Below are 27595 nucleotides of genomic sequence, written 5' to 3'. Positions count from 1 at the left end.
GCTGACCTTCAAGCGCAACCTTGATGAGTGGATGGAAAATTACAAATTTGTTCCAGGGGTTCCACCAGTGTCTCTGACAGATGCGACAGGCAGTGACAGAGGTTTCTTTTTTGAGGATAAACTCTTGGCTAGGCTTGTAAGGCCGCAGGGCCATTAGTCCAGTAACCTCCTATGATCCTACTCTTGGAGTGCAACATGTACTTACAAAAGTTTAATGCAGAATTCTAAACAATTGCACATATTTTACAAGTTGCAAAACTAGTCTTAAAAGTAAAAAACAGCAATTAGCTTCATTAGCTGAAGTATTCTCTAATGATGAAATGAGTACGCAATATTTAACAGCTATCAGGCAATATGAATGCTAAAGCATGTAAAACTGATGTGCAACATTCCAGTGCTGTTAGTCAAAAGGTGAACAGAGTTCATATCCACACTACTGAATTACTCCCTCCCAAAGAAAAATGGTTAAACGTTAATTAGCTGGCTATGGTTAGTGACTACTTATTGCTGCCTTGTGAATGACAGAAATACCAAAGCATACCAAAGCAAGTGAAGCCAGTAGAGAAAGGCATAGTTCACCTATAAGCAGGATTAACATATATACTAAGTTAAACCATGCCACTAAATGCAAAACCAAGCCCATCACCCCAGTTTATCATCATCCAAAATAAGAGACTTTACAGGACTGGAGGAAGACATTTGTGACTGGAGGAAGACATTTGTATTATGGAGAAAAACAGCATATTATATTATACCAATATAATATACAATGCACACACACACAATCTATCAATAACTTTTATTATATTCATTTGTTAACCAGGTAGGATCAATAAGGCACAAGTGCTTTTTGGCAGACATTATTAAAAAGTACTGTTTGTAACTAAATGGGTACCTGCCAGCCTAATGTTTTCAACAAAATCACATTTTCTTTTTTCCATGTCACTACACTAGACAGCTGTGAGTTTCCCCAAGTAACCAGTCTCAGAGAGATATAAAATCTTTCATGTTTCAACCAGTAAAAACTTTACAACTGTTGAAAAATAAAATCTAACTAACAATGTTTTACTCACTATGGATCATCTCAGTTCTGTGATTTCGGAGAACCTACAACATGATAACATGACCAAATCATGAAAGAGAAGTCATCCTTAAGGGCAGGATAGTAGTGTGGTAATGCAATTCTAAGCATTACAACTGCAATCCTCACAATTTCAACTCAGCAAATAGAAACATGGGGAATAAATATGAAGCCCAAAATTGTAGGACCTCAAAAGTATTTCCCTACTCTTGGGTATTGCAATTTTGGAACTAGTCTGCAAGTAGGTGGGGTGTGGTGGGTGCAGCCCTAAATATCAAGGGCTAAAATTCCTGCATTTTTAATTTAGACCCAATTTTTCCTGTTGCTGCTTCTAAACAGCATCTCTGAATTGGTAATATTTTGTTGACATGCACTGTACACCTAAGCCCTCGAAGTGATCTAATACAGTTTGGCTACTTACTATCTCTACTGACACTTTTTGGGGTGAAACCCACTACTTACCCAAAAGTTGTTTCCACTACTTTTTTTAGTCCTAGCTCTCTACTCAGATTGGGGTGGTGTTGGGAAGAGAGAGAGAGAGAGAGAGAGAGACTAGTGAGCTAAGAGATGACCAGTTTCTCCAACTTTCATTTACTTATTAGTATTTTCAAAATGTGACCAGTTCTCACCTCATTCCTGGCTCCACTTCACTCTTGTTCTACAATCTAACAGATAAGACACAGTTTGCTCATATACACACATTTCCTCTCAATATCTCCATATTTTATTAATCCCATTCATGCCTGGTAGCGCTCGCTGTCTCCCATGCTTCATACAGTCCTCATCACCTTTTCAATAACATTTACTGTCATCAGGTCCCCAGTTCTCAAACTACAAGGTTGCACAAATATCTTTGCTTAGCTACACATTCTCTTTTTTCCTCTGGGAATGCTGACTTTGATCCTCATTTTCTTGTTACTTTGCACTCTCAATCATTTGCAAAAAATCAAGGACTGTTGTTCTTAATCCCAACTGTCTCAGTAGTATGACTGCTTAACTGGATGCCCTTGTTAGTTCAAATCTTCATGACATTTTTCCACTGACTTTGCTGAAGTATGTTTAAGCTCTTCAGCAACACTCTGTAAACATATAATCTCTATAAAAAGAATTAACGAACCCATATACTGGTGATGGCACTGTTATCCTAATTAAACAAGAATCTAACCTTCTCTCCGACCAAAAGATTGACCACGGCCATAACTATTTAGTTATTCAGCTGATCCTGGAAGCCAATACAGAGATATCCTTGTATTCCCTCAGTTTCATCCCTCCTTCATTTCCCTACAACTCTGTAATCTACGTTCTAGGATATTCAAATATATTATTATTACAATTAAAATTTCATCTCTTCTCATGACAAATTTGAACTTGCTCTCTGATTTTCCAAAGTCTCAAGCTAATTTTTCAATACTGAGCTTACCAAGTGTTACAAACCTTTCACATACTGAATCCCCACTTCCTGAAATAAAATAATTCCTTCCTAGACTATGTCCTTAATGACACTCTACATTTCTGTCAATTCCTATACTTTTCTTAAGTGACTACTTCCAGGTTATTTCTAACTTATTACTCAAATATGTTAAGACATTTTCTCTTTCCGATTGATTGATCTTAACAATTCTTGGACTGGAATCCTCCTTTCTTCAAATATATAAACCTAGTTTTAAATTTTCTTGAAAAAAAAACTCACTTCACCTTAATCAGAATATAATCTTTCTCTTTACTACTCTAAAAGTTCAAGAAGCAAACTCTCCATCCCTAGCTCACTCTGCTCTGAAATACCATTTAGTTACCATATATGAATTTCCCACCTTTTATCTTAAATTTTAAAATCACAAAAATTAATAACTCACTACTCTTAAGTGGCTACTTCTCAATGCTTGAAGCAAAAAAGTTACACACTATATTTAACCTTTTACAATCTGTCTTGAAACAAAAATCAACTTTCAGGAAACTTTCTCCTTCTGCTTTACTCTTTGCTATCTCTGCCCTCGAAAAACTGCTCCAGTCTCAAGTTTGGTCACCATTTCCTTTTACTTCTTTGAATCGCTCTTGCAATCACTCTTTCTCTCTCTCTGTCTCTCAGTCTCTCTCTCTTTCTCCAGCCTCCATTTTCTTCCTCTGACTTTTCATTTATCATTCTGTGTTAAGAAGGTTTAACATCTTAAAACGATTCATGGTCATGGGAATCAGGTCTTATTCCAACAAGTAATGGACTCACAGTAAGTCCTTCATGGGATGGCATTTCATCATAGGGCAGCTCTGCATATTTGCAACACACTTTAATGCTTTTAGATGGTAGTGTATCACTAGTCTGGATCTCTCTCTCTCTCTCTCTCTCTCTCTCTCTAGAACATTGATCTTCAAGCCATGTCAGCTGTAAATTTTTCCTGAAGGAGGCATTTTCTGCATTTTTCTAAAACTGGCCTACAGTTTAACAAACCAGGCATTCTGCTTCCTCTTCAAGTTAATCATTCTGCTGCACTACTTTCGCCTTGTGTACTACTTTAAATATCTCTGCATCTTTTTTGACCAAGTCATCTTTTTCTCTGCATGCCAACTGAATCCGTACTACTACCTTTAAAATACTAAGCTGCATACACAACTATTCGGTTCCTCAATACTGAAACCAGATTATCCACAAGCAAAAAAAAATTCTCCTTCCTGAAGTCAAATATGCCATTCCCTTTTTTCCCCCTACTTTCCTTTGTTACAAATAGATCTTGCTCACAAAATACACTTAATATCTTCCGTGTGATCTTATAATAGCCAAAGTTAATTCTTAGTCATACTAATATATGCATTTTCTTGGGAACCACTCACTTTAATAACAAAGTAACAGCATAATACTATGACAATGACTTACTATTCTGTTAATAAATGGCATTACACCATTTCAATTAAGGTTAACTGAAGTACTTATATGTACATGTTGGGACCGATTAGTGGCTAAAAAGGGGTCTTAGGACCAGTTCACTTAACTGGTTAGAAAGTAATGAAATACATGCATTGGACACAGGGATGTATGGTTGTAGGCTTCCCCTGATAACATTTTACTCTAACACCATGGAATTCAGTTTTCAAGTCCACTTTTTCATGCATTTTCCCTTCCCAAAAATGATAAAAAGGCTTCAGTCATCGGACATGATCCTTCTGGAATGAAGGGGAAAACACTACCACTTCAGCAAGAGAATAAAAGAAAGAATTATCCTCCTCTAGTCCTGTAAACATCAAAAAAGTTGTATTACCAGGTGAACCAGAAATATGGTTGGAGTGTTTAAGAGTTACTTTATAACAGAGATATACACACATTCATTCTTGCAGAAAGTGTTACTTTTTGTGAAACGTTTTATGTAGTTAGTACAGAGCGGGTTAGCTGTCATCCAGTTTAGAAATAAACATGCTGAAAACTCTTACACTGGCATCATGCATCTTTCATATTCTCAGAGGCTGTAGCAAGCACCTGCACCAAGGCTCCTTTGCCTAGAATTGAGACCAAGAAACAAGGAAATTGACAAAGCAAGACTCTACAGCCAGCCAGCCAGGTCACACTGTAAAACAACATTCAAGACTGAAAAACGGCAAAACTGCAAAAGGGACACCAAGCAATCCGGTGAAAAGCCCTTTTCCCAGTCTCACTGAAATCACATCAGAACTCTAAAAGGTTTCAGAGTACAAAGATTAGTCCAGATAAAAATCACTTTAGCTACCAGATCTAGGATACTCTCTAAAGACACCTTGTGAAAGTTTCAAGAAACTTGCTCCTTATTAAATAGGTAGTTGGACTAGAGTTCTTCTTCTAATATATTACATTCAACAGGCAGTTATTTAACGGCAGTTGCAGACAATGTTGGGAAGGTCTATGGGAGCTGATTGGAGGAAAATCTAGGAGTGGAAAAACAAGGAGCCAATCTCAAAGATTAGAGGCTAGTTCCTTATTTGAATATTCCTGAAAGACCTGTGAAAGTTTACCAGCTCAGCAGCCTGTGAAATGTCATTCTTAGTTAAAAGCTTTATTTTTAACAAACAAAACATGACAACACACAATGAGCGACCATTACAGAACTATATGTAAGAAAACATTTTTGCCTGAGCTTCAACAGGTCCATCTAATAGAGTGGTTTACAGTTTGTTCATCAAAAATGTATTTTTACGAGGCTATCACCAGACTTTATTAGCCTGTTTTGTATCACATGTAATACGAGAGGCTGTATCTGCCTTCGTGATGCTCATACTCCATGAAGGATATTATGAAAGATTTATTACAGAACTTTTTCCAGTCTGAACTGTCCTTGTTTATATCACATGTAATAGGAGAAGCTGTGCCCACGTTTAGAGATCATAGCCCCTGAAATACATTATGAAAGACTAGCCTTCATGTTTGGCAAAAAGGTTTACAATGCCCATTTATAAGATGCTCATATAAATAATTAATGTAACCAGTCACCATTCTTCTTCCTGATGAAGACAGATGCAGGGTGAGGTAGTTGCGTATAGCCATACTAGGTGACTCCCATTTTTTGAACAATATATGCATCAGGATAAATAGCTTACAGGGAAGCAAGCCACAGTGCTCATAGATGTGCATAAGCAGGAAGAAAAATAAAGTCTGCAACCCCAGAAGCTTTTGTATAGGCGGCACTGTATAGTGGGACCCTGTGAAAAAATGTTGACTGTACAGAAAATTACAGAAATTTTGTTAAATGTAGACGAAGTGGCTAGAAAATCTACAACTGGTTGTTGTGGGGTATCCACAGTGACAGGGAGAATGCCTCTGGTTTCAGACTGTGGTTCTATGGTATTTCAGTCTGAGGTCTCCACTATCAAGCCTCTTCCTGGGTCTAGCAATCAGTGAGGACTCTACTGTTCAGACTCTTCCTTTTTTCAGGTTCCAGGTGGTGAAGTCAGTGCAAAAGAGGGTTAGATTGCTCCATGCTTGGCCAGATAAAGGGATGAAAACTGGGAGGAAGTGAGTAGAAGGGCAGTTAACCAGTCTCCTGAGACTGCGGGTAGTGCCATGGGGCCTAGAGGAGGATTAGATGATGTACGAGGCTGATGTAATCAGTATGGTGTGTAGGCTGTCAGTCAAACCAGGAGGCTAGTGTTTGGCCCCCTTTTCTCACTCTAACTGCTGGCTAGGCTTACGTAGGCCCTTGGGCCGATAGCCTAGTACCTACCTATGAACAACAAAAGAAAAGACCAAGTCCCAAATGAGTACAAAACATTTTCAAATAACTGAAAGTTGCTGTTTCATTTTGTGCACATCATGAGGTAAAAAACATTTTCAAACTCTTGATAGTTACTGTTTAGATTTGTACATACCTTGAGATAAAAAAAAAAGATACAAAAGTGGCTTGTTTCCTGGGTTACTAGATCACCAGTTAAACCATACCAAGGTAAATACATCTAAAAATCTAATTTCTTGACTAGCTTCCTCATATTAACAGCAGCGATTAGAGTTAACTGTTTAATGTCCAAATCCTGTGTTAAACAGAACAGGCGTTTTAGCTGTATTATTCATGGGTTAGCTTCCTGAGTGCAAGCATACTTTTGATGGAAATGCTTAAGTTTAGACCAGGATGGTGGTGGCCATCCAGCCTGATCTACCAGCTTAACTCCATTTTTTTCAAAGATGGCATTTTTGTTTCCTTGTTTTGTTTCAACTGTAAGAGATTTCCTATATTTGTGGGCAATGAATAACAGTCCTCAAAATCAGCTGAGCTTTAAGATAAGGGACTCCAGTGTTACAGCCATAGGATATTTGATTACTGCATGACTGGGTGACCACACAGTGTACTAGAACTGCACTTTTCATAACTGCCTGGAACTACAGACAAAATTACCTACTGCTGCTACAATTGTTGTGTTACAATTTTGATAAAACATTTTCGGGGAAATAAGTTTACATGTACAATAACAGAGACATTAATGATGACTGCCTCACATTATAATGTGCAGGTGTACTTGATTTACATCTGTTGCTACCTATAGTTTATAACATTTTATAGCCATATCATGTCCTTTTTTTCTGCAGTATTACAATAAGGCAGAAAAAGTGCTAAACAGATGTGTGAAACTATGGCTAGGCACTTCTACAACAAAGTGTAAGGCTATAGGAAAGGTAAATTAGTAGAGTAGTAGTAACACTAAGGTACTTATTCAAGTGTTAAATGTGGGGGTGGTCTACCTCCCCACCCCACTACTAGTTAAATATATCCACACCTCAGTGGTCTCCACTACTTGTGCTTTTACAGTTTGTAAAAAGGAAATATAAAATGAAAAATGATATCCCTAAAGGTGCACCCCCACAACCGTATCCTCATTCTCCAGAAGATGGCACCAGCACTGCAGTCTAATCCATGGCTTACATCACATATCAGCCTGAAATAATTCTGTGATCGTCAAACTTTGTGGCACATATTTCACTTAGCACAGCAGCTTATACAGCGACCAGTGTTGCATCTCTATATTTAACTTTATTAAACTTTCAGAAAAATATTTTTCCAAGCTGCTTGTACAGAAACATGTAGCATTACTTCTAAGTTTTCAGTTTTGTCACACTAAGAACATAAAAATAATAAAACAAATATAAAAGGGATGATGTTTAGAAAAGTGGAAATGTATAACTGCAAAATGCAGAGATAGATTCTGTGATGTATATTATTCTTCCATACTTTGTTGGATTTTGCTCAGAAAAGGGAGTGAAGACCTAGCTAATTAAAATGACCAAACTGACAATGGCAGTCTGCCAAATCCATCTACACCAGAACAGCCTTCATTTTCTATTACAGAGAATTTTGTATTTTTTCTACCTGCCATTCTCTGTATTATAAAGCTTACGGAGTTGCAGACAGGTGCTTTCTAATCTAGAGTTAGGTGCTGAAACAGGAAAGAAAGCACAATGGCCCTTCAAAACAGCAAAAAAAAAAAAATTGGGGAAGAGAACAGTTTAACTGCAACTTCTTTGGTGCTGCAAATTCTAAACTGGATTAATGTATCCTAGTAAATTATATTAAAATATCAAAGTTATTTTTCTTTTTGTTTATGTTTTTTTTTCTAAGACACACCAGTAATGATGCATTCTCTAGTTTTAGCAATCAAGCTCAAAACTACATATTCAGCTTCAACCACTGAACCAGTGTTGAACAACATTGACTATAGTCTTCCTACACGGGTCCAAGAGGATATTCCTTTGGGACACATCAACTATCAGAGGAACAGTCTGAAGGCTGGTGATCTAGACTGTGTTATGTCAAATGGTACAATAACAGATTTCAAAGAAGGAAATCCAATCACCAGGTAGGCCTTTGCAGTTTCACTGGTAAACTAAAAACATATTTACCCAAACCTAATTACTTTGCAACATTAACAGATTCAACTATATATTTCCAGTGGTAACTTGAAAACATCAAGTGGGTCTCGATCTTGCACAGACTGTAGACCTTGGAAGAATCACACCTGAACCCCTGGGTAAAGGAATTTTACATTCCTAATCTCTTCATTATATAGCCTACTCCATGCTGACATTAATAAAATTATAACTTATAAAAGCTGTAACAAAGGAATCTACAATGTGCACTGTGGCATAAATAACACAGGTTTGGCAGCAAACCCAAAATTCAGAAGGGCACATAGACTAAGCATTCAGGCAGCTCAGATCTGCAGGGAGTAGAAAGCATGGTGCATCATTAGACTATGGGAGCAATGAATACTGGCACAGCACAAGGGTATGGTGGACACAGTCTAAAATGTCACTACAAAGGTTCACCACCAGAGGAGATGAAGTCTACAAGTCTGTGCACCAACACAGAGGTTAAACCCCACTCTTCGAAAAATGCAAGCAAGGGACAAGACTGATGTATCTTATAAATTAATTTAAATCCCAATCCCTCCGAGCTATACACTCTAGGGACCTAAACCTTGTCACCACAATAAACAGGACATGCTGGAGGGATAGATTCCTGTCCCAGAGACTTCCCATACTGTGGAACAGGCTACCCATAAATGTCAAGCAAAGTTCTTCATTAGCACTCCAAGAAAAATCTTGATGAGTGGATGGGAAATAGGAAATACACCCCGGGGATCACTTCTGTGTCTCTGCTCGACAGTGGCACAGGAAAATAACTTTCTTGGGAGGTGTAAGCCGGGGAACTTTGTTGGCTAGGCTTACGTAGGCCCTTGGGCCAATAGCCTAGTACCTACCTATGAACCTATGTCCAGAAAAAGAAACACTAGGTGTTTCTAGTCTCCCAAAGTACTGGAATCCTGCTGTAATAAGTAAAATGGATCCAGGAGAAGGCAAGAGAGAGAGAGAAAGAGAGAGAGAGAAACAGACATCTTGAACTCTGAGAAAACAGGCTCTTCAAAATATTAGTAGGAACTTTGGGACTGCATAGAAGTAGCTAGTGTGAGTACAGACCTCAGTACCATTACCAAACAATGCAAACAATTCCTCTACCATTACTGCCAACACTAGCAGCATACTAACACTGCCAAAATTAGTTACACAAATTTACACAGACCAACCACAAGTGGTGGAAAAATGTTGGGGGTACGAGGTACAAAGAGATGAGAATTCTACTACCAAATGTCTTATACCCAGTTAAGGTGACTAAAGTGCCTACGGATCCATGATGTTCTCACCTTAGAACTGAGATTGCAGATGCTCTCGGTCTCTGTATTAAGAACCACCTCCCTAAGACTTACCTGGGTGTGACAGTGGTGAAATTGCTGGGATGCAGGATTCGACAGTTTGTGAAGGTGTAGGTAGACTGAGTCTGGGGAAGGTTGTTACTGGAGTGAAACACTAGAATGGAGGGAAACATGGGGTTAACACACACAAACATAAAGGCAGACAAATGTTGGTTCACATGGCAACATGTGAAGCAAAAGCATGAGATGAAGCAAAGCGTTGTGTTATTAGTATGGTAACAGGAAAACATGCATAACAGATGTAAGTGAATGGAGGTAAAGTTCTCATTGTGAAACCTTATCAAATCACAAATAAACTGATTTTCAATATCAGCTAAAATACCCTGAAGGCCTTTGTATTTTTCTGCCTGGTAATTCAAAAAAGCAAGAGCTCATAATTTCTGCATCTTGAGTTTAACTATACTACATTAAAATGTAACTAATCTACTGTGCTGACCGCTCAACAATTAGGACCTACTTAATCTTCAGTAATCAGTTAAAAGATCTAGAAAATTTTCTTTGAAAGCATACCGATTGCTTGAGAATTTGATTTGGAAGCATAGTAATTCTGTAGGCACCATGTTCTGCAAGCATGCACCCAAAACAGCATGAAACTACATTAGACATTGTCTACTACTGATAAGTGATAAGTGTTTATGTACTCATCTATCACATGTATGACCAACAAAATGGAATCACAATGAATGAACCATTTGAATGAAAGTAGCTTTGTTTGCGAAGGCAGCCATCTGCTATAATTTCACGTGGTTTAACATTATGTGGGACACATTCCACAGATGATGCATCTATTTGCTCACAGCATTCATCACAAAGAGCATCAGGCTGTCATGATGAATTATGGACAGCTCTTAAGACTTCTCAGTTCTGCTCCTAGAGTGGCTTATACCACAGTCAGCATTACTTTATAGCAGCTACAGCCAAACTCTGACAAGTAGATGCTCTTTAGCATACTTAATGGACCCTACCACAACAGCACTTGAGGCATGAGTCTAGCTTGTACTCAAAGTATACAATACAGCGTATTGTAGTTACCATGTAACATGCCAATCAGAGGGTAGTTTAAAATTGCAAGAAAATTACAAAATTAATCCATAGAAGTGCCGCAGTTTCTAAAAAAAAAATCCTACTGGATCAATGTGGGAAACTCCTTTGGCTCTCCCAAACAGTCCTGGAGTTACTGCAACAGCAAACTTGTTTTCACAAATCATCTGATTAGAAGGGGACAAAACAATTGGGCCCAGTGCTCAGATGCAGTCTGGCTTTCATTTGTTCCAGCTACAGGAAACTGCTATAAACAAATTAAGTAAAGTAAGTTGTATGGATATTTACCCTGAGAACTTTGTTTGTTCTGCAAAGGAGAGGATGTTGCTTGGATTCTGAAAGAGTTTAGGTCTACTTCATCTTCTTCAAAGTCATTCAGGTTATATACCTCCTCTACATCAGTATCCAGCTGATGGAAATCTTTGGTTAGTACTCCTGGACGAGGGTCCAGTATGCCCCCGAGGTTTGGTTTAGCCAGCTGCTGCCAGTGGTACAGGGTTGCAGAACCTAGAAGGGAAATAAAATACAAAATGTTTAACATACAAAATGTACATAAAAAATGTAATAGCACCTGAGCCTGCTTAAGGAGCTACTAATGTCTTGTGATTTTTTGCAGCAGGTCTGTAATACTTTTACAACAGTATACAACTACAGCATACAACAAAGTTAAGGCTGTGTTTGTGGTAACAAGTAAATTTCATGAACCAACATTAACTAGCTCAAGCTGCATCCAACTCTGCAGAATTAAAGAAGCAATTCCCTAAGTTATTTAGCAGCCACGTGCAGAGGTATCCAAGATTTTGGTAACAATTTAAAAATGACAGGACTGGCAAGATTAAGTCCAGCAACATGAAACTGAACTGCCGAAAAAACAAACAGTCTTGCATATACTAAGTCTGAGATTGCCATTTATCGGAATATTCCCATTTCTCAGAGGTATGGCAATCTTGGAGTTAATATACATTCATTTGCCCCCACCCCAAAAAAAGTGTAAAGCAGATGGGCAATATTTGAGATTCACTCTTCTGCTGCACTTTTGATCTTTATTTTTTTTTCCCGGGAGGGGGGGGGGGGGGGGGTAATTGGCACTCAGCATTTGGACTGTCTACATTTCCAACAGGGAGTTGTTTCCTACTTATTTTTTGGCAGTCCCACTCTGCCTGTCAATCATCAGCCCCAAACAGCCAAATCAGGCCATTCATTCATAACCATCACCATGCCATTGGTTAACTGTGAGGGATCATCAATTAGGAAACTGCGAGAGGTCATCAATTAGGCAGCAGTCAGGATTGCTTCAGTTTCTTGTTCCTTAAGCCCTGCCTCCTGCGATCACTTAACAACACATAGGTGGAATCTGCAACTGGTTTCAGCTTTGCACCATTCCCTTCACAAGGGGGTTAATGTCAACAGAATGCCCAGGTGACCCACAGGAGGCACTGTGTGGCAGTTTCCCATGTGAAATCCAACACAGCATGTGCCCCAAGGTATGTACACTCTCCCTCCAGAGGATGGGCATGCCTATCCTCCCCTGCCTGCTCAAAGGCCTGTGCCACTGCAACTGAATTTTGGTCACCTGCTTAACAGACAGCCTTATACCACAGAAAGTCACTTACATGGACAGCAAACCTTTTAGAATCTGGAGCTAGGATTCTTCAAGCAAGAAGCGCAGTTTAGTACAGTAACGGTCTTTGCCCTTATGGCATAGATAAGAGATGAAGTACAAACAGGAGGGCAAATAACAGTCCTGCAGCAAAATACCAACATGTATGTATTTGCTAACACTGCATACACATATCTGTAAAGCAAGTATTGGTTCACAGGCTCTAATCTTAAAATTGACCTGGTTTCAAGCCTAGAGCTCCGAACTGTGACAAATTACATTTGGAAAGTAAGACAACTCATGCCATCTTCAGGTGACACACGAACACTTGTAGCATAGGCACAGAACATGGTGCATTAACTCAGATGCAAATTTTATTTGATCTAACATCATGTTTTTAGTTTATTTCAGGGTGAATGTCTTGTTATGTGGCTTACTAAGAGTCATATAATATGCAAATGAAGACTGAAGGAATCAAACTCTGTACTGTGTGCAGAGGAAGCACTACATTAATAGGTCAGAGCTTTAGCCCTCCCAGCTAACTACTTTTAGTTTAAAGAAAAGACAAATACAGACCAAAGTTATGGGCTACACTTTTAAGTTTACAGGCAAGTACTAGGCAAACTCCAATTCTGGGCCATTTTAAGATTAGCCAGTTATCCTCACAGGTAAGGATCAAACCCTGTACCTTTTGTCTGTGAGGTAAATACCTTAACCATTATGCCTGTACCTTTTGTCTGTGAGGTAAATACCTTAACCATTATGCCAAGCCCCAACAAAAGCTTTCTGAACATTAAGGCTTTACTGATTAAATTGTTTATGGCTACTACTATCCTGATGAGAATGTTACTTTATGTTCATAGGCAATCTGCCCTTGGAGGCCATTTTAAGCTTAGCCAATTTCTCTTTTGGGAGAATCAAACCCTGTATCTTGTGCAAATGAGGTAAAACTTCTTAACCATTATACCAACCTCCCAAGCCCTGCCAACTTCCCAGCCCCTACCAAATCAATGGACATTTTGTTTGCTCTGAATCTATCTGATATAGTAAAACAAATTTCTCTCGAGTTACAAGTCAACTCTTAATGCAACTGCAGTGACAGTACAGTTGTGTAAAATCTTACTAGAACAACAGATGTCCTTCTTCACTGTTGCAGTATTCTTTACTAAAGGGATTCTCTGCCATGGGCTACCCAAAATCCAGTCAGTATACCAAAGATTTAGGACTTTTAAGGATGTTGTATGTCACACACATGCTCCCCCATTCACAGCGTAGGGCATAAAGGTGACATACAGACATCCATACCTCAAAATTGAAAAGCCTCAGGAGGAACAAAAATCCAAGAAGAGAAGAAGGAACATGTGCATCCAGAAAGGAAAAAAATGGGGAAGAGAGAGGGAGTGAATACTGCAACAGTGAAGAGAAGGACATCTATGGTTGAGACCTGAGGAAGATGGTATTGAAAAAAAGGCAACTGCAGAACAGCCTTGGGTGGTGGCAGGAAGCCAGAATAATAATGGTCTGAGCCTGCAACCGATAATAACATGACCCTGAGGAGGAGTCAGGAAGGATTTTTTTGAAAATTTAATGTAAACCCTGCAAGAGGCAAATAGCACAATGAATGTGCTGAAGCCAGGTCTCTGGGGAGGAAGCCTGAACAAACAGGCCATCCAGGTAAGGAAAGATCTGAATCCCCCTCATCCTGCAAAAGGCAAATCACAGGACTCAGGAATTTGATGAAAACCCATGAGGCAGTAAAGAGTCCAAAAACAAAGCTGAGAACTGAAAATGTAAGGAAGAAAGAGAAAGTACAGTTTTGTACCTACCATAAATGTAGATGTCCGATAGGAATGCATCTGCAGTCCTTACAAATGGGTAGTCCTGTCGTCAGGCAGCCCTTCGGTCGGCCGGATTCCAAAGTCTGGGTCTGGCTTCGGCTGGTGTCGCACTTCACCCGACGTCATAGCTGCATTTTTTCGGGTATAAAGGCATCAGCCGACGCCATCTTCCTCAGTGTTTCTTGCCCCAGATGCCAGGTGCCCTCTTTGATGGCTAAATTTGGATAAATGCCAATGTTTCCAAATAGTAGAGAGCAAACACATAAAATAAGCATGTATGTACATATATACAAACAAATACACCATAATAGATCCCCCCCAAGCTAGCTGAAGGATGGCAAATACCCTAGGAGTACCACAGAGGGAAGGTGGGTGGGTAATCCTGACTGCAGATGCATTCCTATCGGACATCTACATTTATGGTAGGTACAAAACTGTACTATGTCCTTCAAGGATGCATCTGCAGTCCTTACAAATGGGTAGAATACCATAGATAAACTAGGGGAGGAAAAAGTAGAGATTATGGTGTAGTTAGGATCCCTTGCAAAACAGCAGTGGCAAAACCTGCTCGGGATCTAGAGTATAAAGGTAAATTGTAATGCTTGGCAAATGTATGCACGGAGGTCCAAGTAGCAGCCTCTATAATGTCCTTGGTAGCCACTCCTCGTAAGAAAGCTGTGGTAGTGGCTGTAGCCCTTGTGGAGTGAGGCCTGATGTTCTCTGGAGTTTTCTTTCCATGGTAGGAGTAACAAAATCTAATGCAATTTCCTATCCATTTGGAGATTGTCTGTTTTGAAATAGGTTTTCCTTCCTTTCCTGTTGCATATGCTACCAGAAGCTGGTCAGTTTTTCTACTGGACTTGGTCCTGTCCAGGTAGTAGCATAATTGCCTATGTACATCCAAGGTATGCAACAGTCTTTCTCCCCTGTTCTGTGGGTTGGGGAAGAATGTAAGTAGGTGGATAGCCTGATTTAAAGACACTCTGGATACCACCTTAGGCATAAATTTGGGATTTGTTCTCATGGACACTCTATCTTGATGGAAGATCAGGAAGGGTTGCACTGCCATTAATGCCTGTAGTTCGGAGACCCTTCTTGCTGAGGTGATTGCCAGTAGGAAAGCAGTCTTCCAGGATAAGTATTGTAATTCTGCAGTTGCTGCTGGTTCGAAAGGGGGAAGTGTCAATTTTTCTAACACAAAGTTCAAGTCCCATGCCGGCAATGGTGGTTTCCTGGGAGGTTTTACATTTTTAATTCCTCTCAGAAACTGTCTGAGCAGAGGATGAGAGAAGACAGGAGGATCCAAGCTGTATTCTGCTGAAATAGCTGATGCATGTATCTTGATGGAAGAATAGGACAGGCCTGCATGGAAGAGCTCTGCCAAGTACTCCAGGATGTTGGCTATGTTTACTTGCGCCACATCTTCTCCTTTTGAAGTACTCCAAATGAGATATCTTCTCCATTTTGCTGCATAATTCTTTCTTGTTGATGGTCTACGAGCCTCAAGGATTATGTCTTTAACCCTTTGGGATAAATCTGGGTTAATTGTCCTTATGTAATGTTCCAGGCAGTTAGCTGCAGAGTTTTCAGGTTTGGATGCAGGATGTTGTAGTTGTTCTGTGTTAGCAGCAATGGGATCAGGGGCAGTGTCCATAATTGTTCCCGAGACATGCTCCTCAGCAATGGGTACCAATGTTGCCTTGGCCAGTCTGGAGCTATCAGAATGATCCTTGGACGTTCCTCTTTGATCTTCAAAAGCACCTTGTGCATCAAAGGAAGTGGTGGGAATGCATAAGCTGTCAGGGAGTCCACCTTCCAAGCAAGTGGGTGGTACGTCCTTGTGCAGAATTTCTTTAGCTGGTGATTGAGTGGGGATGCAAATAAGTCTATTTGTGGTAATCCCCATTCTCTTGTGATGGCTTTGAAGATGTCTGGATGCAGCATCCATTCGTGGGCATCTGTGGTAGTTCTGCTTAAAATGTCTGCCAGAATGTTTTCTTTTCCCGGTACAAACATTGCTTGTAACTGAATGTTGTAGCTCAGAGCCACATCCCATAGGTCCAGTGCCAGCCGGCATAGAGGATATGAATGTGTGCCTCCCTGTTTGTTGATGTACCACATAACTGTGGTGTTGTCTGTCCTTATCATCAACTGACCTTCTTGGAGAAATGGTCTGAATGACTGGATTGCCAATTTTACTGCCAGCATTTCCTTTAGATTTATGTGCAGGTGCAGCTGGTCTTGAGTCCATAAGCCTTGTATGCACTTGTCCAGCATGTGTGCCCCCCAACCGAGGTCTGAGGCATCTGTCGTGATGGTTTGGCTTGGTTGACTGTTGCAGAAGGGCAATCCTTTGTTTGATTGACAGGCCTGAGCCCACCATAGGAACTCTTGTTTCAGGCATGGGATTATTGGAATTTTGTTTTCTAGGCTGTGCTTGTGTTGGGACCACAAATTCTTTAGGTACCACTGTAGCTTTCTCATATGCAGTCTGGCATGAGGGACCAGAATTATGCAGGATGCCATGAAGCCTAGGGCTTGCAGTACTTTTCTTGCAGTTAGATGGTTCTGCTTTGTTAATGCCAAGAAGTAGAGAGGTAGTTGCTCTTGCTTTTCTGCAGTCAGGAATGCCATTTGTTTTGATGTGTCCAGCTCTGCACCCAGAAAAGTTATTCTTTGGGATGGAGTCAGCCTTGACTTTTTTATATTGACTGTATATCCCAGGGCTTGCAGTAGGTAAATGACTCTTTGTAAGTCTTCTGTTAGTTTGCTTTTGTTGTCCGCTTGAATCAGGCAGTCGTCCAGGTAGGGATAAATTTGGATCCCCTGAAGTCTGCAATGAGTAATTACTGATGCCAGGCATTTCGTGAACACTCTGGGCGCAGTAGATAAGCCAAAGGGCAATGCTGAGAATTGATAATGCTCTGATCCTGCAAGAAATCTGAGGTATCTTCTGCAAATTGGTCGTATGGGGACGTGCAGGTATGCCTCCTTGAGAGACAAGGAAAGCCCGAGGAAAAAGAAGAGTAAATAGAGTCTGAAGGGACAGCATCTGAAAGAAAGGGATCTTTGGAAAGGTGTTGAGCTGAGATATGTCCAGAATGGACCTCCAAGTACCTTCTTTCCTGGGAACCAAAAACCATTCTAGAATAAAACCATTTCCCTTTCTGAGAAGCAGAAATCGCTTGGAAGGTGCCTTGAGACAAAAAGGCCTTTAAGTACATCTGGAGAGAAAGGCAGGCATTTCTGAAGAGGTTCAGGAATTCTCAGAAAAGGAGGAAAGCACATCAACATCATGAAGTATCCCTGACAGATGGCGGACAGAACCCAAGAATTCAGAGTGATCCTTAACTAGCTGGGAAGAGAGAGGAAAATATGAATATTTAGGAACCTGACAAGAGTGGAGGGAAGCAGACAGTCAGACAGAACTTAGCTTGTCTGGAAAAGGAGGCTTCTGAGTAGTAGTAGACGTCTGAATAGACTTAGCAGGAGAAGCCCATCTAGAACCCTTTTTACCTTTGGGATGAGGGTGAGACTGTGTACACACAAAGGCAGGCTTAGAGGGATACTTCCTCTGGAATAGGGGAAACAAAAATATGTTTGAATTCCTGAAAGGCCTTACCCTTTTTTAGCAGGGACTTAAAAAGCTTAGCAGCTGCAGAACCAAAAAGATTTCTATTATCAAGAGGAGCATCCAGCAATTTAGCTTTAACATCATCAGGCAAGAGCTGCAGCAAAGCAAAGACTAACACCTCAACACAGAACCAAAAGCAGCAGTTCTAGAAGAAGCATCAGCAGCATCATAACTACATTTAATAGAATAACCAGCCACTTAGGAAGAGGAGTCTAAAAGAGGGAGGGACGAAAAAACCTTCCCTCAGAATCAGGAATGTATGAGATAACCTGATAGGCCTGAGAAAGAAAAGGTACAAGATACCTGGTCATATGGTCTGATAATAGCCTGAAATGCCAGGGTAGTAGCATTATACACCTTCTTGCCCAGATGTTCCATGGCCCTACTATCCTTGTCAGAAGGAAGGAATTTAGTAGAAGGCAAGAGCTTGGAAGATTTATCAGAAGAGATAGATACAACAGAGGGGTCAGCAGAAGGACATTTGTAGAGAAACATACAGTCATCAGACACTTTATTAAAGCTGTCAGGCTTTTTAGGGGCTGGAGGTTGGGAATCAGGAGCCTGAGAAGCTGCTGAAGTGTCTAATAGGGCAGCTAGGACTGGTATAACAGCAGTGGGTTTAAGGGACTTCATCTGGAGAAGTTCATAATATCTCTTCTGGATGTCAGAAACCTGAAAACCATCCCATTTATAGAATTCCATCAAACAAGAGATAGTATCCCCAAAAGAGAGAGTTCCTCAAAGGGAGAGTCTGGACTAATGGATTTCTCCTCCTCAGAATCATGGTCCAAAGGAGAAGGAAACAGAGGAGTACACTAAGATCTCTTCCTCCAAGACAAGACCTCATCAGAAGAGTCCTGCTCCCTAGACCTCTTAAGTTGAGTAGATGACCAAGGGAAGACAGAAAAGAAACACCCTGGAGGAGGCTTCATGGCCATGAGAGCATTAAAACACCCCTTCTGTAAGATCCTACCATTCATGGTGAGGATCTCTGGTAGCAGGGGAAACGCGTTTAGTTTTCTGCTTCTTCTTTAGCGGGACGTCAGCCCACCCTTGCAGACACTCAATGTAGGGGGAAATCGTATCCCGAACCAGAATCTGCAGAATGCCTCTCATTCCCTCAGAGATTATCACACAAGAATTCCCCTCAACATCCACAATGGACATCTGCAGAACCTCAGAGGATGGGTCTATATTATATACTCAAAGTTTCAAAACTTCGAATCCCATATGTTCGACAACATATGATCGAAGTCTGAAACTTAGAGTATATAATAAAACATCAAAAAAATAAATAAAACTTACCTTAATGCTCCGAGCAGGGGGCAAGCTGCCCTGCACTCCCCACACCCCCCTACTTAAATATACCAACTCCAAGATCGCACTTCAGTGCAGAAAATGGAAATTCTCCCATTCTGCACCATACGGCGCCATTACATTTAACCTTCAAACTTTTCAAATTTCGATCATATGGTGTCGACCATATGACATTCGAACTATGAAAAGTTTGTTCATGTAATAGGAACCCTCAGAGGACATGGAAGAAGATGGATCCATACCTGCCTCTGATGAGGTCATGGCAGAGGGATCCAACAGAACAACTGGATGATTCTCTGGGCTTTAACCAGCCGAGAGAGAGAGAGAGAGAGAGAGAGAGAGAGAGAAAGAGAGACAGCTGGGGGAGGTGGTACAGCAGCAGAATCTGATCTAACTTTTTGGTCTTCTTCTTGGTAAATGTCTGATCCTCAGGATGGGATGACTCTGCCATTGCACCCTGTGCCAACAACTTAAGATGGTGGTTCTCCAGACAGATAGACAAGATGGAGGATGGATGACTAAGAAAGGTCTTAGGGACAAACACTTGACAAATGAGTGCACAGTATGGTCGGGAGATGCACCCAAGCAAAAAAGACACTGCTCATGATGGTCCTTACAGGGAATCCATCTCCCACACTGACATTTTTTTCCCTTTCTGGGTGATGACATGTAAATTTGCAAATAAAAGAAAAATAAGATAAGAAAATCTTAGTGGGGCACTTATCTAAAAATAGCTTGCTAACCAGCACAAATGGAGCATTTAGGCCAATTATCAACGATAACATTCAGACTGGTGGCAAAGAAGCTCTGAGGTATGTACATATGTACATCACCTTTATGTCCTATACCATGAGCAGGGAGCATACATGTGACATAGAATGCCATAAAATCCTAAGGCTTTGGTATACTGGTCAGATGTTGGGCTACCCATGGCAGGGAATCCCTTTAGTAAAGAATACTGCAAAAGTGATATGGGAGGATCCACCATACCCTGCAATTCATGTAAAAAATAAATCTGAAGTTTACATAAAAACATATCTGCAAGAAAATACATTTCTTACATTTGACTGGATCTAGTTTTTCCATGATCAAAAGTGGATGATCTAATTCTGCCAAGTCTCAACACTTCAAACTCCTAAAAGAAAATCCTGCTGTACCTTGAAGGATGAGAAAATCAAGATGCTGCACTTAGAAAGACAGTATACCTATTTTTCCCTAGCTACACTTGTACTTTCACTGTTCTGTGGATGGCATTTAAGAGCCTCAGTCTTCCAAAAGCCACGTCTTCCACACTTACTAATCATTCCACCTATTCAATAACCATTAATGGTCCAAGTAATGGATCTACTTCACTTCACTTAACCGAACGGCCAAGTCACAGACTTTCACTTCGTTGAGATGAAGGGACCAACAAACCAGAAAGCCAACATCCAAAACACTGATTTTCCACTTGAGGTAAGTAACCGCTTGGCCAGCCTGAAAAAAAAAAAAACAAACAAAAGTAAACTCACCCATGTGGAGCCTTCACCCCCCACACCCCCTCTAACTAAATATACCAACTCCAAGATCGCACTACCATGGGGGTAAGGGACAAAATTCAAAAGGATGGCCAAGCGGTTACTTACCTCGAGTGGAAAGTCAGTGTTCCGAATGATGGTCTTATGGTTTGACAGTCCTTTCATCTTGGCGATGTGGCCATTCGGGTAAGTGAAGTAGACCCCCAAATAATACATGCCATTTGCAGTTCTAATACAGTCCATATCTTTTTTATATTTTCTGAATCATCCTGGATCAAATTAGCATGTTAAAATGTCCATTTCTCATAACAGGAAGTTGATGAAGGTCCAACAGCTAGCACACACCATAATTTAAATTATGGAGATAAGCCAAAGAAGAACACAAACTGATAAACAAAAAAACAAAGAAAAACACCAAGCCAGCAGAAATTATGGTTAGCGCTTTTGTTTACTTCATAAGCAAACTTCATCAGACAACAATTAAAAACTACAAATCATTTAAATATCCCTCCAAAAATACCAATTAAACAATTAATTCCATACTCAAATTGTCCTTAAAGGAACATACACACAATTGTTCATGCTACATAAAAATCAGTACATAAACATCAAAGTGTATACAGCAAGCTAATACATCCATAAATTGAATTAATAATCATCTAAAACAGGATTTCAATTTTAACAAACATTTTATAGATAAATTATCATTCAGCCCAGGAAGGGAATGTGCATTAAACTTCAATTGCCAAATCGGTTCCCTTTCATCTGATTACAGGGCTATAGGACCACCTCTATTATATTTTTCCAACACTTGATCAATGACAAAAAATAGAAATGCATGTGATGGAAACTGATTTACATGCCTAGCCAAGGCATTATTCAAATTCAGCTTCCTAATGTTGTACAAATGCTCACAGATGCGCTGTTTCAGGCATCTTTCTGTCCTTCCAATATAAAATGCAGGACATGCTTGACATACTGCCATGTACACAACATTCTTAGATGAACAGTTATATATGTCCTTAAGCTGGTATACTCTCCCATACATCTCAAAGGAATCAGTAACTTTAACAAATTTACAAAAATGACAAAAAACACATTTTGACATACCACCAAGAATATTAATACCAAAATTACTTTCCAAGGCATTTTAGAGGTTACTACCCTTCCTAAAACTAACATCAGGTTTCTCTCTAATCCTATTATTAATCAATATGTCCTCCCTCAGAAAACACTAATTCTTATTAATAATATACCTGAGGTCATCAGCATCAAGTGAGAATGTAGTAATAAATCCACTATATCGGACATCCTCACTCAAATTAGGTTCAAGTGACAATTCACCCGCACCTAAAACAGAAGTGCTCATACCATCTTCCAATAAATTAATCTGTTCAACAAAAGGGGCATCTCAAAATGGTGAGGCAGTATGCAAAAGGGGTTTAAAAGACCCTCTCTTTCTTTTAATACTAACCTCAGCACAAACCTCATTCACCAAGGGGAGTGGGTAACCCCTTTTCACAAACATCTCTGTTAATAAATTACATTCAAGAATGAAGTCAGCCTCATCTGTAACCATTCTGGATGCCCTAACAAACTGCCCTTTTACAACAGCCTTTTTTTGATGATAGGGATGAGCACTAGACCAGTGCAAAACAGCATTGGAATAAGTGGCCTTTCTAAAAATCTTGGAGGTAAATCTTTCATTAACCAAATCCTTGCTTAGTTCGATGTCCAGGTAGGAAATAGAGTCTCCATTAAACTCAAAAGTAAACTTTAAAAATTCTGTGAAATTATTCATATGTTCAAACAAAACCTCTGCCAGTTCTAAACCACCCTTCAAGACCATAAAAATATCGTCCAGATAGCGTGTATACCAGATGACATTATTCTTAAACAGGACATCCTTAAACAGGAACTCCTTTTCCCAGTGGGTCATAACTATGTTTGCAAAAGTAGCTCCACAAGGTGAACCCATTGCTACCCCAGTTTTTTGCAAGTAATAGTCCCCATTAAACATAAAATAATTATTCATCAGGACTAATTCCAAAATGTACACCAATGTCTCAATTTCCCTACCATCCACACCTTTGCTAGCAAGGAAATCCCTAAGCCAAACTAAACCAGTTTCCTGAGGTATGACTGTATATAATTCCTTGACATCATCTGTCTAGAAGTCATAATCAGCTTGAAATTTCAAGCTATTCATAGCTGAAAGAAATGCCCAGGAATCACGACAAATATGCTGTTCCCCTTCCAGAAGTTTCTTTAACTTGGAATCCAAATACTTCGCACATCCAAATGTAAAGGACTGCCTACCATCCACAATGGGATGAATAGGAGGATTTTCCATATCCTTATGTATTTTTGGCAGTCCAAAAATCACAAGGGGTAATGGGACTAGAAACAGACAAGTAATTCAATAAATCAATATCTATAGAAGCTTCTATAAATAAGTCCCTAATAAACCCTTGAAACCGTTGACAAGCCTCATTCATCTCATTCGTGGACACTTTCTCATAAGCCTCACACGCTAGTAATTTCTTCATGCGAGTGTTATAATCGTCCAAGGTCATAAATATAAGGCCTCCCCCCTTATCAGGTTTTAAAACCCGAATACCCTTAGTTCTTAACAAAGAAAGGGCATCCTTTTCACTAACAGTGGTGTTATACAAAGAAGGGTTAGGTTTATAATTAGTTAACAGACACCGTATATCATTTTCACAAACTCTCTCAAATAACTGGCTAGTATTATTAAGAGGAGGATTAAATACACTAGCAACACTAAGCTCACTGGTCAAATTACTGTTGTTACCAAACAATACATTTAGATTCAACTTGCGTGTAAACAAATCTATTAAAGTTCTAGCCAGATCCGCCCGAGCCGAGGGAAGAAAAGTGAATCCACGGGCCAGCAATTCAACCAGCACTTTGGTAGGCATAAAATCAATGTAATTATAGATTTTGGTAACAACAGTAATTAGACCAGTGAGCTTATTACTCAGTGAGCTGAGTGTTAGTGAAAAGGATGCCCTTTCTTTGTTAAGAACTAAGGGTATTCGGGTTTTAAAACCTGATAAGGGGGGGTGGCCTTATATTTATGACCTTGGACGATTATAACACTCGCATGAAGAAATTACTAGCGTGTGAGGCTTATGGGAAAGTGTCCACGAATGAGATGAATGAGGCTTGTCAACGGTTTCAATGGTTTATTAGGGATTTATTTATAGAAGCTTCTATAGATACTGATTTATTGAATTACTTGTCTGTTTCTAGTCCCATTACCCCTGTGATTTTTGAACTGCCAAAAATACATAAGGATATGGAAAATCCTCCTATTCGTCCCATTGTGGATGGTAGGCAGTCCTTTACATTTGGATGTGCGAAGTATTTGGAAACCAAGTTAAAGAAACTTCTGGAAGGGGAACAGTATATTTGTCGTGATTCCTGGGCATTTCTTTCAGCTATGAATAGCTTGAAATGTCAAGCTGATTATGACTTCTTGACAGTTGATGTCAAGGAATTATATACGGTCATACCTCAGGAAACTGGTTTAGTTTGGGTTAGGGATTTCCTTACTAGCAAAGGTGTGGATGGTAGGGAAATTGAGACATTGGTGTACATTCTGGAATTAGTCCTGATGAATAATTATTTTATGATTAATGGGGACTATTACTTGCAAAAAACTCGGGTAGCAATGGGTTCTCCTTGTGGAGCTACATTTGCAAACAGTTATGACCCACTGGGAAAAGGAGTTCCTGTTTAAGGATGTCCTGTTTAAGAATAATGTCATCTGGTATACGCGCTATCTGGATGATATTTTTATGGTCTGGAAGGGTGGTTTAGAACTAGCGGAGGTTTTGTTTGAACATATGAATAATTTCACTGAATTTTTAAAGTTTACTTTTGAGTTTAAAGTAGACTCTATTTCCTACCTGGACATCGAACTAAGCAAGGATTTGGTTAATAAAAGATTTACCTCCCAAGATTTTTAGAAAGGTCACTTATTCCAATGCTTTTTTTGCACTGGTCTAGTGCTCATCTCTATCATCAAAAAAAGGCTGTTGTAAAAGGGCAGTTTGTTAGGGCATCCAGAATGGTTACAGATGAGGCTGACTTCATTCTTGAATGTAATTTATTAACAGAGATGTTTGTACCCACTCCCTTTGGTGAATGAAGTTTGTGCTGAGGTTAGTATTAAAAGAAAGAGAGGGTCTTTTAAACCCCTTTTGCATACTGCCTCACCATTTCAAGATGTTCCTTTTGTTGAACAGATTAATTTATTGGAAGATGGTATGGGCACTTCTGTTTTAGGTGCGGGTGAATTGTCTCTTGAACCTAATTTGAATGAGGATGTCCAATATAGTGGATTTATTACTACATTCTCACTTGATGCTGATGACCTCAGGTATATTATTAATAAGAATTGGTATTTTCTGAGGGAGGATGCATTGATTAATAATAGGATTAGAGAGAAGCCTATTAGTTTTAGGAAGGGAAGTAACCTCTAAAATGCCTTGGAAAGTAATTGTGGTATTAATATACTTGGTGGTATGTCAAAATGTGTTTTTTGTCATTTTTGTAAATTTATTAAAGTTACTGATTCCTTTGAGATGTATGGGAGAGTATACCAGCTTAATGACAGATATAACTGTTCATCTAAGAATGTTGTGTACATGGCAGTATGTCAAGCATGTCCTGCATTTTATACTGGAAGGACAGAAAAACAGCGCATCTGTGAGCATTTGTACAACATTAGGAAGCTGAATTTGAATAATGCCTTGGCTAGGCATGTAAATCAGTTTCCGTCACATGCATTTCTATTTTTTGTCATTGATAAAGTGTTGGATAAATATAATAGAGATGGTCCTATAGCCCTGAAATTAGATGAAAGGGAACTGATTTGGCAATTGAAGTTTAATGCACATTCCCTTCCTGGGCTGAATGATAATTTATCTATAAAATGTATGTTAAAATTTAAATCCTGTTTTAGATGATTATTAATTCAATTTATGGATGTATTTTAGATTGCTGTATATACTTTGATGTTTATGTACTGATTTTTATGTAGCATGAACAATTTTGCGTGTATGTTCCTTTAAGGACAATTTGAGTATGGCATTAATTGTTTTTTTTTGGAGGGATATTTAAATGATTTGTGGTTTTTAGCTGTTGTCTGATGAAGTTTGCTTATGAAGTAAACAAAAGCGCTAACCATAATTTCTGCTGGCTTGGTGTGTTTCTTTGTTTTTTTTGTTTTTTATAAATTATGGAGATGTAGTAACACCAACATTGGTGCTACATAGGGGAATGCAGAATGTGTACTGGTCGCCATTTCCATATGGAAAGCTGTTAATATCTTAAAATCCAAAATCCATAGCCAATGTCTGCCAGTTTTGCATCATATGATATGAATGGAAAGTACTATACTGTTGTTAACAGATGTATTTGCTAATGAAGACATCAAACTATTTAATTTCTGCTGTATACAAAAAGTCTCTTGGATAACTGGCACAGAAGTAGCAATCCAGGTGTGGCATTAGGATGAAAACCTTAAACTGTCTTCATTAACATCATGAGGCTTACTTAGTGCTCCTGTTCACTCAGGTTGCCCTTAAAAAGAATGTTTGCAATGAGTGGGTATGTGTGGTTTAAAAAATAAATCCATATATGCATAAATCTAAAATGATCAATTCCATGAAGTACTGTGAATATAAGTGGTGAAGGTGAACTGCTTACCTTCTAATGGTTTCACAATCTGCAGTTTGTCTGGAAAATAAGACCTTGACCCAAATGAAAATGAAGACCCTCCAGTCAGTTCAGAGCACCCAGAGTAGTTTGTTCCAGTAGACAGGTTTGTTCCAGATGAAATAACACTCTCATTCGGGGTCAGAAAACCACTGGAAAATTCTGGTGCATTGGACAGCTTTTTTCGTTTTCTCTCTTGTTCCATTTCAAAGTAAGTTTTGTCCGACAACTGGCCTTCCTGTTTCACTGCTAGACGACGCAAAGCAACCTTCAAATCATGACTTCCTGGTGTACCTGGCATGCCACGTTTTTTCTCATGGGCTTCTGTTCTGAGAAGGGAAAATTATACAGTGTTAGTTCTTTAACAATTTAGGCTGTAGAGAACAAGTTAAGCTGAAGTTTAGGCTTTAAAGAATTAGTTCAGCTATGCACAACTCTTGCAGAACTGCACGAGTTCTTCTGTCACCCTAAAGGGTAATCATACAAAGATGGACCAGTTTTCTAGTGCGTTTTGGCTGCAGTACACATCTATTACTATACCACCAATCTTCTTGTGAAGAGCTACCTCCCCAGTTGCATAGCAGATACTGAAAAAGTCACCAGAAATTTTGATACATTATACCAACCAGTGTATCCTGTAAGCTACTTATGTGACCTTTCATTCCTTTCCTTCCCACTACATGTTAAAACACATCTACCTCCTCACTAAATTGCCATGAAACGATACTGTCTATAGTACTCTCCATTTTCCACATAACTCAATGCTGCTATCCGCCAACTATATTAAATGACTGCTAATACCCATGCTTCTGCTCAGCAAACATGAATGGAAACAAACATTCTTGTCTTTATTTATTGGTATGCACTAATTCAGAAAGCATCTGCCAATCCCCTGCCTGATTCAACGCTTCTCACACCATGCTTCTGTCTCTGTCTTTGGTTTAAACACCCGCCATAGCACATACTTGCCTTGGGAATTAAATTTGCCCTTCTAGTTTACTTTCATATTGCAGATGAACAGTTCTATCCTATAAATAATTTTATGCTATTCCACCATTTTGGGACTAAGTCACAGTGCAGCCTGTGACACATTTCTGCTCATCCTTC

At 39.4% G+C, this 27595-nt stretch overlaps 1 protein-coding gene across 3 annotated transcripts in view; it reads right to left on the bottom strand.

Annotated features, from left to right (window-relative positions):
- Nucleotides 1–27595, bottom strand: part of LOC122787967 (trafficking kinesin-binding protein 1-like) — a 517740-nt gene that overhangs the window by 4825 nt on the left and 485320 nt on the right. For 2 of the 3 annotated variants that reach the window (XM_044054893.1, XM_044054895.1), the window contains 3 exons: nt 26480–26817; nt 11123–11341; nt 9788–9887 (listed from right to left, as the gene is read on the bottom strand). In XM_044054893.1, coding sequence (XP_043910828.1) covers nt 9788–9887; nt 11123–11341; nt 26480–26817 — 657 coding nt within the window. Of the gene's footprint in view, nt 1–4498; nt 4565–9787; nt 9888–11122; nt 11342–26479; nt 26818–27595 lie in introns of all 3 variants that reach the window. The other variant, XM_044054896.1, reaches the window with a different exon arrangement.

This window comes from Protopterus annectens, chromosome 13.part0 (genome assembly GCF_019279795.1).
Source record: "Protopterus annectens isolate FY-2018-M chromosome 13.part0, PAN1.0, whole genome shotgun sequence".
Classification (NCBI taxonomy): Eukaryota; Metazoa; Chordata; order Ceratodontiformes; family Protopteridae; genus Protopterus; species Protopterus annectens.
The sequence above is the reverse complement of the archived record's forward strand: the minus strand, read 5'-3'. Positions and strand labels throughout refer to the sequence as shown.